Genomic DNA, 14,170 nt, shown 5'->3' on the forward strand with positions numbered 1-14,170 from the left:
TTAATGGGGTTTGTTAATGCAGCGTGCTGATATATGAATCTAAGACTGATCGCAACAACTGCACACCATAGGAAACACTGGAGCAGGGTTTTATTTTGGGAGACTATTGAAATTTCCCCCCGCTAAATTCAGAAATATCTGAAGAGCCTCCAGGAGGCCAGCTTTGTGAGGGCTGTGCCTATTGTTCACCATATGGTAAAATTCCAATGACTGAGTCATTATTGTCACGATGACCAGGAAGACAGCCAACAAACGGATTGGAATCGAATAACCAATTCTGTCTTTTTTCCCTCCTTTTGCTCCTCATCAGTTACTGAAGAAACATTTTCTTTAATGTTCCCACTTCTACCCTGGAAAATCTTTTCCAACAAGGACCACAAAGTAAATCCACTGCAATACCCTATCTGACCAGTTGTATTGCTACTGTATCTTACAATAGCAGGCCAGCGTCACTCCCATTTCTCTCCCTTGCACTCGCCCTGTTTTTTCCTTTAATGCCAATCTCAAAACACAGTGAACTATGTGTCCAGCAGTTCCACCATCATTCTCATAGTCAGCTTTTTTTATTGATGTTCCATCACCCTGTGAACAGTTAACTCACAATTTAACGAAAACCAACATACCTGGAATCATTAGTGAAGTAAGTTGTGACTTTATGGAGGTCATCTGGAAGAGAAGAGACACTATTATAGATGAGTTTTAATTCATCCAGCAGTACATGACTGTCTTTGCTTTACTGTTAATTATTTATTCTGTTAACATGATGGTCATACAAATCATACTTCCAATCTTTGTTTTTACTAAAGACATAACCTTCACTCTCTTTGACTCATGAAACTAGAGTTGTTGTAAAAAAAAACCTTTTATCCCAATTGTCATAGACTTTAACCTCCGCTACACTGAGCCAGATAAAGCACTTGTTGAAAATAGATAGTTGTAATGTTTTACTCTGTTATTATAAATTAAATATTTAAAAAAAAAAAAGTGATGTCAATGAATAACTGGATCAAGGTTGACAGCACAACACCAAAATGTCATTCAAAATTGGAAGTACAAACTTAATAAATCCCAACTTTCATATTTCAACATTTATTGAAAAATAATATGAGATACTTCCATGCAATACAAAAAAGAAAACAAAATATGACTTTTCAGTACAGTTACATTATTATGGAAAAAAGTGAGAGCAAAAGATTAAAATGAACTTCTGCAACTTCTATAAAGTGTGTAAACATCAATTTGATACAATATATATTTAATACTTTATACATCAAAGATCTATTTAAAGTAATTCTTAAAGAAAGTCTTGGTTCAAACAGGATTTCTCTCCCTGTTGGAGGAGGGTGTGTCAGTGCTCATGGCCTCACTCTGTGGTGGAAGTTAGTGCCACCGTGCAAACTCAGCCCAGTCAGCCCAACAACTCTGTGTGAAATGTGACACAGCCCTGGGTTCTCCTTTAAGGCATTCCTTTTCTGTCTGTGTGCACGACAATGTGTGCAATGGGTGTACACTTTCCTGGGTGCCTATGTGCGTGCTGGGTGGGGGTCAGGCCTCCATTTTTACCAGGCCGTCTGCAGCAGCTGTCTCCTGGCATGTCACAGGGAGCGTCATAGCCTCGATACAGGGGTCAGAAGCAAACTCGGGCAGCTGTGCGCAGTTGGACTTGTGAAGGCTTGCCGTACTGTCCCCGGCCCATCCAGGACCTGCAAAGCCAAACCATGGCGGATCAATACCAGTACAATGCCAACGAGGAGAAGATTGTTAAAGACAGCCACACCAAGGAGATTGATCTTATCAACAGAGACCCCAAACAGATCAATGAGGACGTGGTCAAGGTTTGTGCAGCATGGTGACAACACCCTGTCACAGAAAAGTTGATAAAACTGTGCTTTTTTTTTTTTTTTTGCATGTATGGAAAAAATACATAAAGAAAATTGTGTCAATATAGACAGGAAAGCAGGTTATCAAAGTGACAGAAGGGTCCCTAAATAGATCACGAGCTATTCCTGTTGCTTGTGCAGCAGGCTCCATTTATTTTAGGAATTATGTAGAAGGGTTGAAAACTGATACGCTGTTCCACCATCTTATATTTCTGTTACTGTTTATCTTGCCATTGTTGCCATGTTATCACCATTACCTATTTATGATAAGAACAAGATCATTGCATCATTGCAGGGATTTTTACAGTTTATTTTGTTTGAATAAAGGTGTGAAATACCAGTATGATCATGAGTGGTAAACCATGAATTATGAGTGGCGGGTATGCTTAGTGTGTGCATGGCTCCATCTGGGATGATTTACAGGACTGGTCATGTGAGTTTTTAGAAAATCATACACTCACTAAAGATTAATGATTACAAAATTGTTAACTGCAATGTTACTTATAATGGCGCGGTCTTGCAATAGCAATAAGTCATGGTGTAGCACTTAGCAGGCTGTGCATTTTGTGTAATGTTTTGCCTCTGATTTAGAGAGGGTCAGTAATAACTATTAAATCACAGTTCCTGAGTAGCTCAAGTCTGAAGAATCATGCATGAAAAATTTAATTCACCAGTTTTGAACTACAGAGATGCGATTATCTACTTTTTCACGCGCATTAATGTTTGTTTAGTATTTCACTCTAGTGATCTTGTAAGAGCAGAGATAAATCCTAAATATGCACATAGAATTACAAAAGACAGTGCATGTCCAGTCATTTATTCGGAAGGTGATCTCAGCCTGCCATGGTCAATGGAAAAACATTTTTTTCTTCCCGTTCTGATCCCGTCTATTGGCCTGGACGTGAAGAAAACGTTTCAGATGTGCAGTGCATCTGGCTGTCTTGATTACTGTCAACTTAATTACCATTTCATAGCTGAGTCTCAGCTGAGAATACGATGACCAAATTTACCAATGATAAGGTGGCACATAATGAAACAAACTAGACCATCTTACAGTTGTTCTCATGAATTAAACATGAGGCACTCTATTTTAAATAGAACGGAAGTTGGAGGAAAGCTTTTTAAAAAAAAAACGGAGAGATGGCTGCTGTGTTAAAAGCCACTCTACAACCTTGTTTTGTTTTATTATGTGAAGGTGAAGAGAAAAGTTGTTAGATTGAATACATTTTGCCCTAAAACATTTTGACTTTCCATCTATCCAACTTCTATACTCACTTCTAAAATAAGTTCCGGTGCTCGGTTGGGATTTTGTCTGCTTAGGGACTAAAGCCAAAACTAGCCTGAAATAATTGGAAGTCGGGTCTTAACACACATTGGAAAGGCAAGGGATAATACCAAGAGACACATGAACACGCTCATACATTCATAGTCAACATACAGTCATTAATTAGCCACACAGTGTCTTAGGAAGCCAGAATGCCTGCAGAGAACATGATGGTGTCACACCCTATGTGGCTTTGAAAACATTCATTTTCCAATAAACTGCCAAACTTATATGTATTAACAAATGTTTTGTTTTTGTTATTTCCCATTAGGTGGAGTTTGAGGATGTCATTGCAGAGCCTGATGGCACACACAGCCTGGATGGGGTGTGGAAGCTCAGCTACACCACCTTCACTGTGTCCAAATACTGGTGCTATCGCATCCTGTCGGCTGTGTTCGGTATCCCCGTTGCTCTCCTCTGGGGTTTCCTGTTTGCTTGCATCTCCTTCTGCCACATCTGGGCTGTCGTACCTTGCATAAAGAGCTGTCTGATTGAGTCGCAGTGCATCAGCCGCATCTACTCCCTCTGCATCCAGACCTTCTGCGATCCCTTCTTCGAGGCCCTCGGCAAAGTCTTCGGCAGTGTTCGTGTAGCACTGCGCAAAGAAGTCTAAAAACTCACACAAGAATGTTTATAGTATGATCACATGAAGTTCAGTGTCTTTTTTTACACCAGAAGCTTAGTACCAGTGCCTTGCTGACTCCTCGTCCTCCCTCGGAAACATGCTGTTCTCCACCGGCCCAACCTCACAGTCAGACATCTGAGTTCTGATGTGCCCACTGTGCCTTTTAGCACCAGAAGTTGTGTGACAGCTGCAGCAGGCAGCACATCTCAGTGACAGCTCTCGCAGTCCTGGAGGGCCCTGTGCTCCACACCGAGGGAGACGAGGGTCACCTGCCATGAGGAAGATCTGACTGCTCTCAGTTATTGGTAAAACAGAAAGCTCAGACAGTGGTTACTCTCATTAAATGTAAACAATCTCTGCAACACATCTGTGCCTGTGGATAATGCTGCCCACGTATGTTACATCTGCTCATCAATGTTGATGCTGCATGTAGCTATTTTTAGTTTCTTTTTTCGTTCTTCTAATGGTTGAATGTATTTTATTATTTTAAAGTATCTTATTGGAAAATCCCTCACAGAAACAAAAATGAAGTGTATTTTGTCAGATAGGTTCCTTGGTAGACTATTAAAAATATTATCTAGATTAATCTTACTGTTAATTTTTAAAGAACCTAACAGACTTTTGGAAAGATTACGGTTGTGCATGCCTGAAACTGTGTTCTTGTGGGAAACCTGCTTTTTGTGTGAAGAGTGGAATAACAATCATCTTTATATATGGTAATTCAGTCAAGTGTGTGCTAACGAGTATAGTTCTAATAGCTGTCCGAGTGAGTTTAAATTGTTTTTGAAATCTGTTTTGTAACTTTTTTTATGTTGTCTGGATTGAGAAATATAGCACTTTTGCTAGTGTTGACTTCCTGCAGTATAAAAAAGCAAAATTAAATATTTGTTGGGAGAAAGACTTTTCAAAACAAAACACTGTCATACAAAATGATGTACATTTTATTATTTGTTTTGCTGTTGTGTGTCTTCAGTGCACTCATGTCTGAGAACAATTAATGATGATCAACTGTCACCACACAACTTTCCTTGTTCAGAACCTCATTTGTGTGTTTCGTTTTGTCCTTTTGACTGTTATCTAATAATCTCTGGTGACACTTTTTCAAATGTGGAGGGGTGTTGGATCTTGGGGATTATTCAGGCTGGATACACCCGGGACAGGTCACCAGTCCACCACAGGACAAGCAGAGATCCAAACAAACACACACACACTCACCTACAAGCACTTTGGAGTCATCTCAGATTTCTTTTTAGAAAATGTGGAAGGAAAAAGGTAGGAAAAAAGTATCTGGAGATAAAAACCTATGCACACATGGGATGAACATGCAAACTCTGCACAGAGAGTGTACTATGCCCTTAATTGAACTTGGGATATTTTCCTGGTGAGGCCAAGCACTGAACCTTCCTGCCTCCCTGTCATATCTGTTTCATTGCAGCTTCAGGAAATGGTTTGTTGAAAACTTTCAGTCACTTCACAATGAAGTGAGCATCAACAGGACGTGTTCCACAATAAAGCCTCGCAACTTGTCAAAAGCCTCTGCCAAATGCATAATAAATCAGAGGGTGGACCCAGTCACTGAGCCAGATAAACTCCACTCCGGAACTGTAATTAAAAAACAACAACATGCAAACTCCACACAGAAAGACCAACCTGGCTACGGTGTTCTGATCTTCATTCCAGTACATTCATACAAAAATAACTCACACTGCCAAAACCTCATTGGGATTAATGAAGAGTTTAATAAGTAAGCAGCAGTGATAGATTAGTTGGGTTATGCCCTCAGATTTCATTAAAAATAAAATTAGGAGCTTTGTTTACTTTCGGTTCAGCACACTATCTACAAAAGGCCCTTTTAAATCTCTTTATTTTGACTCAGTTCCTCTGTACTCCACATTTGGTACAAATAAAAAAAAACATTGCAACATGGAATCATACCACAGTTTGATGGTGTGATGAAGTATTTGTTAAAAAAAAAAAAATCCAACTTTGAAAATACAGAGGAAAAAAAACTGTGAGAAAATACAAATACAGGTCACATAAGTTATTCATCTGTTTTTGCTTTTAAAAATTATTATTAAAGCTGACATGATAACACTTTCCATATTTACCTTCAGAGAATTACAACTCACAATATGCAGCTTTGAATTCACATTATGCAAATGTTCTAAAATAATTCAACAGTATTGTCAAAGTATTCAACAAGTTTTTCTAGGTGCTGCACTAACAAGGCTTGTCGAAGAAGCGTCACAGACCATGGCTATTTGGAAAGCAAAGTCTCCTTAAATATACATAAAGAAAGTTATTCATAATCACCATCTTGGCTGTTTGTTGATAAATGAATCTTATGCTTTGAATCAATATTTAACAACTTGGGGTGTGGGATAGCTGCTTTAGTATGTTGGTGCAAGTATGTGTACCCACCAGTGTTTGCCTTCACTGTAATAGTGTTGCATGATGGAGAATGGACAGGGAGTCTGCAATCTTTTATCAATCAGCCATTCTTTAAACATTCAGAAGTTCTCCAATTAATAAATGCTGAGTGCCAATGAGCCATTAATAATGGAACTAATCAAAACCTAGAACTGTGTGATAGTGTTGTATAGAGCTATTTTAGGGCAAGGGGCCATATTCAGGGGTTTCACCATTTACAGAATACTTCTACCGGTAATAATCATAACCACTCAAACAGTTTTGCTTTGTTGCTTCAACAAGCATATCTTACTTTAGATGAAGTAAAATGTAAATTATTGTTACAATTCAAGCATTATGCATGTCCTCATTTGTCATTTGAATCACGTCAGCTGGACTTGGCCATGTCATGTTGGAAGACGTCTCGTTAGATGATCGCCTCCCAGGCTGGCGGTATCTCCCCATGTCCTCAACAAAATAAGAGGCCTTGAGACTGCAGTTGAAAAGGATTTTTGAAGCTTGAAACTGCGTCAAAAACTTTACAGCTCTCTGGACTGGAGAGCAAAAAAAAAAAACGTTCACGAGTATCACTGAAATATGAATAATGAAGTCATGCATGCTTTTTGATTTTGCTGCTTTCAGTCTTTAATTGCTTTTTTTTTTTTCTTTTCTCCATTGAACCTTTGACCAGTGACAGATAACACCTCACATCTAACAAGATCTCAAGTAACAGTTTTACATAAATGCAATCAATTGCAATTGTAACAAAGTGAGCAACACTTTACACAAGAGGAGTAATTTCATCATGACATAGACAAATAGTATTCAGAAGCTTTGCTGGTGAAAGTAACTGACTGAATTGTTGCCCAAAAGAACCCAACCTCATTTACATGTGATGGTTTTCACAAATATACAGACTATAGATCAAACAAAATCAAAGTCTAAAAATGAACTCAAAAAGAGTTGACTTCCTCATAGGATTTAATGAACCATTTGTCATCTCCTAATAATACACTTTATGATTTTCTTTTTAAAAGTCACAACTGTTTTTCACTTTAAACTTAAATGAAGAATTAAGACATTGGTTGTTTTTCTCCCTCTGGGCTTCAACAGAGAGCCTGCAGGGTCGGAGGTATTTGAGGGACTCAAACTGCAGAATATTTCATGGTGTGTAGTGAATCCCGCGTGAGCAGTTTGTGAACATGAAGGTGCCCGTGCTTATGTGGTGGACGTCTGTGTGATGCTCCTCTGACTGCTTGTGCTCTTAATAACGAAGGTTGAGGAGTTGCTCTTGTGACTGGAGTCAAAGTCGCGCTCGCAGCGGCACTGGGACGACTTGAGGTAGAGAGAGGAACAGCACAGGAAGTTCTGCCTGAGATCATGGAAGAGATGTCCGGCGAAGCACATGTAGATCCAGGGGTTGCAGCAGCTGTTGAGGCTGGCCAGTAACATGGAGATAATGAAGGGCATGGCTGCGTTTGAAGTGAGAGAAAGGAAGATATTACTGTTGGCGTTAAAAGGTGGTAGAAGATTTAAAAGACAACAATAAAATGCATTTAAAAAAAAACACAAACAACATACAATGGCCAGTTGTTCCACTTTTCACTGCAGTTTTAATGAGCTGTTCATTCTGATTTGGGCCCTGAGGTGAAAGTTGTTCTTGAGTCTGTTTGTCCTGGCCTACAAGATCCGATACCATCTGCCTGAGGGTATAGTGGGAGCAGGGGATCACCTCTCAAGTGTATTTATTGCTGCTTCACGGGAACCGGTTTCTTGAATTTGAGCAGTATTTTCATGTGACGTGCAGAGTAACATATAGTACTGTAGTCATCAAACATTCATGGCTGAAATTAGGATTATTAACAGTGGACAACAGTTGCACTGAACATTGGAGTTTACTGTACATTGCATGAGGAACTAGCGATATAGGGTTAACAACACACACACACACACACACACACACACACACACACACACACACACACACACACACACACACACACACACACACACACACACACACACACACACACACACACGTCCATATTCTGCACTGTTTCCTCGGGCACTGGGGCTGATCCTAGTTAACTGCAGGCAAATGCAGGTATACCTGCCAGTCCATCTAATAGAGAGTCAGAGGGTCAGTCAAACTTACATTCACAGAAATGAGGGTAACAATGCATATGTGTGTGTGTGTGTGTGTGTGTGTGTGTGTGTGTGTGTGTGTGTGTGTGTGTGTGTGTGTGTGTGTGTGTGTGTGTGTGTGTGTGTGTGTGTGTGTGTGTGTGTGTGTGTGTGTGTGTGTGTGTGTGGATGGGTGTTCGAGTGTGAGGAGCGGTGTGTGTGTGTGTGTTTAAAAATGTTAACTATTTGTCAAGTCTGACACTATGAGTGTAAAAGTCGGTGATGTTAATCAAATTCTCTGTGTTTCCTCACGTGTCAGAGTAGCTTACTGGTACTCAGTGGTCAGTTCGCTCAAATAACGTTTAAGGAACTTTGTATTTTAGTATTTATAGACATTTCTATCTTGAGACAGCGTATGGTACCTCAAGCTTTCTGAGTCTATCCCAACAGACGTTTTTCACAACATGTTTGAGGTATTTTTCATCATCTCGCCAAAGGACAGGTCGATTCAATGATGCAGCCCCAGTCAGCTGTAACAATAAATCAGCATGCACAAAAGCTTTTCTCTGCTCACACGGTTTTCCTCTGCTATGAAGGAAAAGGTCCAACGGTGCTTTATAGCCATGCTTGCAATGTTGTTTTTGTCAAAATCATATTGTCTCCTTCAATAAAATCTGAGTTAGTATTGATAGATCTAAAACGCATCAGACAAACAACTTGTTAATATCTATAAACTTCACTATGCCCGTGTCTTTTAGAGACCCCTCCGAGAAGACAGCATGTGTTCAATCCTTTCTACAGGGATAGAATATGAGTTCAGAAATATGATTTTGCAAACTGGCGGTGATACAATACTTGGAGTCACATGCAGTCGTGTGTTGGGTGATATTTATTCTGTCAACTCTGCCATTCAGCTGACATTTGCCAAATGAGATCTGATTTGTGTAACAGGTTTATTTACTTTTTCTCAATGATGGCTAACCATTCTCTCATGTTGTCTACACTATCCTAAAGTTATATCTAAGTCGACATTATGTGTTTTTCTGTTATGAAGAATAGTTTCCACTTTTACAATCTTAAATGTTTTGAGCAACTGCTGCAATACATTTTTCAGGAATTTATGGAACTGGATTGGACCAGAGTCACAGAATATTTGTCATTGAGTTACTTCGCACCTTTTTTGCGAGGACGTGATAAATTTCATAATTTTCCTGCAATTTTATGTCCGCTAAAGGTAGATAAGTATCAGTATAGTTTCACCTTGACTAATATTAGTGGTGGTCATGGAAAATTTGCTCGACAGTATTTTTATCCTTAAACCAACATATGGATCTTGAATATTGAGCTTAGTGTTTTACAGCTCTTGGTTCAAATCAATAACAGGAACAGAGTGGAAGTCGGGTACAGCAGGAAGAGGTTTTTAGTCCATTTTTGTCCATTCAGTGTCTGAGTCAGGGTTTAATCTCCCTGTGTTTTTTCTCTTCTACGTAATGAAATCTGTCTGCGTTTAATGTGAAATCACAGATGCCACTGATGTTCCTCGAGCAAATCTAGGGGACGGGGCATTTTACCGTCTTCTGACATTTCCAGAACTCGTTTTGATAAGCTTAATCAGGTACTAAAAATGGAACACTTCCCCTCTGTGAAAGGTCCTGGCGTCATCATGTGATCACAGGGGAAATGTGAATGGCTTGAGGGGGGGAACTTGGAAGAGTTGGTCAAATTTGTTTCTCTGTTAATTTGCACACTGGCTGATTTAATGAAGATATTACTTTGAAGGTTTTAAAAAGTGCCCCTTTAAACCAACAGTGTGTGTAAAACACACCACTGGGTTTATCAAAAGAATACCTGTATTTCTTGGCAAGAGTTTGATGACAGCAATGCCATGCCTGCACTTCAAAACGGAAAACTGCTCAGCAGCTGGATAACTAAAGTAAGATAATAATGGTTGTAAATCAAAACGTGCACCCTCAGAAGGTTCAGGTTTAGTTAGTATATTAAACTATTCACCATTGGATAACGCATTCATTTCAAATGGCAAAAGAAAGAATTAACAAAAGCACAAACACTGCTATTGTCTATTTAAAGTCCCAGTGTTGTAATAAGCTTAGACTTTCAGCTTGAATCGTACTTCTTATTTGCATGGAAATGCTTCTTTATGTCACTTTTACATACATTTTAGATAACATCTACTTGAAAAATATAGAGAAAAAAGTAGTCATCAATTTGTCTGAGAGGACCTTAATTATCAAAAATTAATGACCACAATTAATGAAGTAGAAATTCCTGATGATGTATGATTATATCGACCCTTATGTAAAATGTTTTGCCGTGGTGCTGTAGTGATTCATTTTTCTGAAAATTGCTGAATCATAAATTTGACTAAAAAAATTACTAGACTCCAAAACCAAAACCTGAAACCAATCATTACAAGTAATCTCTTAAATGTGCTATATGGATAAAGATCGATGCTTATTGAAACACATATATACCATAGAGATCATTCCCATTGTGCGACACTTCTTAGTCTGACAACTCATTTTTCTGAGAATGATTACACACAGGCACACACACCTTTCATGCACAAACAATGGCACACATCATGGTCAGCGGGTTCTTTCTGAGACTTCAGGCTCCACTCTGCACTGATGTAGCCTCTGCAAACACAAACTGAATTAATCAGTTTGTTCTTCCTTCACAGGCTGTGTTGTTCTGCTTTATTTTGTCGCTGGTGGATTGCTGAACGTTACAGTGACATTTGACATCAAAACAGGTTAGAAAATCATCAGCGCATCGAGCAACAAGTTCCATCTTCTGGTAACCCTTGCCCTGAGAGCTATGTAAATAGTGGCTGAGAACACTACAGCCTGACGTAGATGACAAGAAGATCAGTCAGCTGGAACCATTCACACAAAGTCACAGAAGCTAAATAAAAGAAGAAATGGGACATGAAAATCGACTGACCTTGTGCTTTTCAATAAACTTGGACAGATACGTGACATATTTGTTTAACATTTCTACAGTTTAGTTTTTTTTGTGAGATAATATATTACTAAGCAAAGGGAAAATTGTCCCATTTTCTTGGGATCCCTTAGATGATGTAATTCAACAAATCCAACTTAAATTCCCTTTTTACTTCAAAACAATAGATATTGAAATTATAGCTTCTCAGAAGTTAACACATTCTATTTTTTCCCTCTGGAGCAGTATTATCTGTGCATATCACCTTTTCCTACTGAAGCCAAAAGAGGCGCAGTGTTTAAAATGTGGATGCACAATGTGGCACCTTCAGTCTTCTGGCGTCATTTGGGTGTGGCCATGGCTCAGTAGTGTCATACAGACAGAGAAGATTGCTGATGACTCCTCTGTTAAATGTCACAGCGCGTGCACCACGTGCACAAACAAGAGCCGCTTGGCGCGCGGTGGCGCACACTGATGTGATTAATGATTAGCCGTCAGGGTGTCGGCTGCGGGGGAAACAGCCAACTAATACATCCTAAACACTAATGAGACGGGAATTATTATTATTTGATATGTATTGACATGTTTTAAAATATGTAGATATATTTTTGTTTTTCAAGGTTGAATCATTTATTACAAAGAGAAACAGCAGGGGCATTTTTTTTTTTCATAGTATGAATTTAAACTAAGAGATTGACAAAAATCAAAGAGTATACACATACTTAACAAATAATTGACTTAATTGTAATAAAGAAAAAAAAACGGAATTTTTATTTGACCACAAATTGCACGTCTCGAGTCATTTTTGCAGGTCAAATCCCCCAAAAACCTATTGAGTACGAGGAAGAACTGATGGTTTGCCGTCTGAATTTATATATTTTTTTCTTAATATTAAAGTCATTCTCATTCCGCACAAAGAGCGATGATGCAGAGAGAGAGAGAGAGAGAGAGAGAGAGAGAGAGAGAGAGAGAGAGAGAGAGAGAGAGAGAGAGAGAGAGAGAGAGAGAGAGAGAGAGAGAGATGATTAAACAGACAGTAGAACCCGGAAAATGGCAAATTGGATTATAGTGTTGATGGAAGTAGATAGTAGCCTTTCTGTGAAATATTTCAGATGCTCAAAGATCCAACTGTGCGCACCGGAGCGCACACGGAAACATGAAAGTTTAAAAATCCAACCTACCTTCACGGGGGGCAGCTGGATCCCACGCAGACCACATCTGCACAGAGAAGAACGGGGTCCAGCAGATAATGTAAGCCACGACGATGACAAAAGTCATTTTCACTGTGGTTATCTTCGCCTTGGAGATGAGCTTCACGCTGCTCACGCGGGCCAGTGTGTTGCCTTTGGAGGTTTTGGGTGTCAGGCTTATGCACTGCTCCCTTCTCGTTTTCAGCTTAAAGTTTTGCCATATTTTGAAGCTAATCAGCCCGTAGCAGATGCTCAAAATAGCCACCGGAATGATATATATGGTGAGACTAATCCATGTGATGTACGCTTTGGCTCCCCACGGTTTCACGAAGTCTCCCCAGCAGTCATACACTCCTGAGCCGGCCGAGCCAACTTCTCTGAGGGAAAAGATGAACATCTGCGGGATACTAAAGAGCAGACTCAGCACCCAAGAAAATATCACATAGAAACGGTCCTTTCTCCTGTGCAAAGATCGGAGGGGTTGACATATGGCCAGACACCTGTCCACGGACATCAAAACCAACATATAAGTGGACGCAAACATCCCGACGATCTGCAGGTATTTCACCAACCTGCACAGTATGTCTGGTCCGTAAAACCTGAATGTGATGTCCCAGATAAGTTGAGGCAGAACTTGGAAAATTGCCACCACTAGATCGGCAATGCTCAGGTGCTTCATGAAGTAGTACATGCGCGACTGGCTGTGTTTGGTGGTGTGGATGGCCAGCAGGACGCACAGGTTCCCCGCCAGCGCCAGAAACAGCACCAGGGCGAGCACAGTCACCTCCACCTTGGCCACCTCTTCGTTCCGCTTCAGGGGGTTCGTCCGATTCAAGCCAGCGGTCTCGTTGATGAGTGACGAGTTTCTCCACGATTCGTTCAACGGCCAGATGTCACTTTCGTTCAAAATACTTTCCATTGCCGCAGTCTCGTCCTCTGCAGATGCGTCAGGGTAGTACAGTCATGCAACGACTGAAGCAGTCACCTGAGGGGAGTCTTCTTAGTGTCCTCGCATATGAAAGTCTCAAAACATCATCCTTGGCTATTGAAGGAAGGAATTGGCTTCTTGTCTTTAATCAGTCTCCCATGGTTTCTGAAATCCAAAGATATTGGAGGAGAGAAAGAGAGAGAAATACCTCTACTTATTTAAGAAACGTCAATACTTGACACGAGATCGTAAGAAAAGAAGATCTGTGGGTGCCGATATGGAGCAACAAAACTGCAAAAAGTTCCAAAATGTCACCTCACTGTTCAAATATAACTCCCAAATCATCAAAATAATCTGATCTTAAAAAAAAAAAGAGGGAACAAATAGTTACAGGAAAAAATATAAAGAAATATTTTCCAAAAGCAGATGAAACTTTTGGAGATTGAAAGACACAACGATGGAAAAAAAAGGTTGCAAAAATTGAAAGGTGAAGCTCCACCATCCTCTGCTAAGATTGTGACTGGCCAGCACCACAGTGCGTAAGCCCCTGTTATAAGGAAGCCTTGCTCAGTGAGAGTGAATAGTCTGATCACCGCCACTAGATGTCTATGTGCACCTCTCATCAGTCACACCATGCCCGCTGCTGCGCGCTGCTCAACCGGACTGCTCGCATCCCCCTCACAGCTGCAACCTCAAGAGCAGCTCTATATCACAAATCACGTTTTATGA

The 14,170-nt window shown here is 40.0% G+C and overlaps 2 protein-coding genes across 2 annotated transcripts; one reads left to right on the plus strand and one right to left on the minus strand.

Moving 5' to 3' along the window:
- The first annotated feature begins 1,507 nt into the window (after window positions 1-1,507).
- cav3 (caveolin 3) lies at window positions 1,508-5,795 on the plus strand. The gene is made up of 2 exons (XM_080461553.1): window positions 1,508-1,835; window positions 3,476-5,795. The coding sequence occupies exons 1-2, from the start codon at window positions 1,719-1,721 to the stop codon at window positions 3,815-3,817; spliced, it is 459 nt and encodes a 152-aa protein (XP_080317679.1). The 5' UTR covers window positions 1,508-1,718; the 3' UTR covers window positions 3,818-5,795.
- On the minus strand, window positions 5,551-13,963 carry oxtra (oxytocin receptor a). The gene is made up of 2 exons (XM_080461552.1): window positions 12,505-13,963; window positions 5,551-7,710 (listed from the first exon to the last, which is right to left on the minus strand). Exons 1-2 carry the CDS (start codon window positions 13,430-13,432, stop codon window positions 7,457-7,459), a joined length of 1,182 nt encoding a protein of 393 aa, XP_080317678.1. The 5' UTR covers window positions 13,433-13,963; the 3' UTR covers window positions 5,551-7,456.
- Between the last annotated feature and the right edge of the window lie 207 nt (window positions 13,964-14,170).

The sequence above is a fragment of the Lipophrys pholis genome (assembly GCF_963383615.2).
Source record: "Lipophrys pholis genome assembly, chromosome: 4".
NCBI classification, from domain to species: Eukaryota; Metazoa; Chordata; class Actinopteri; order Blenniiformes; family Blenniidae; genus Lipophrys; species Lipophrys pholis.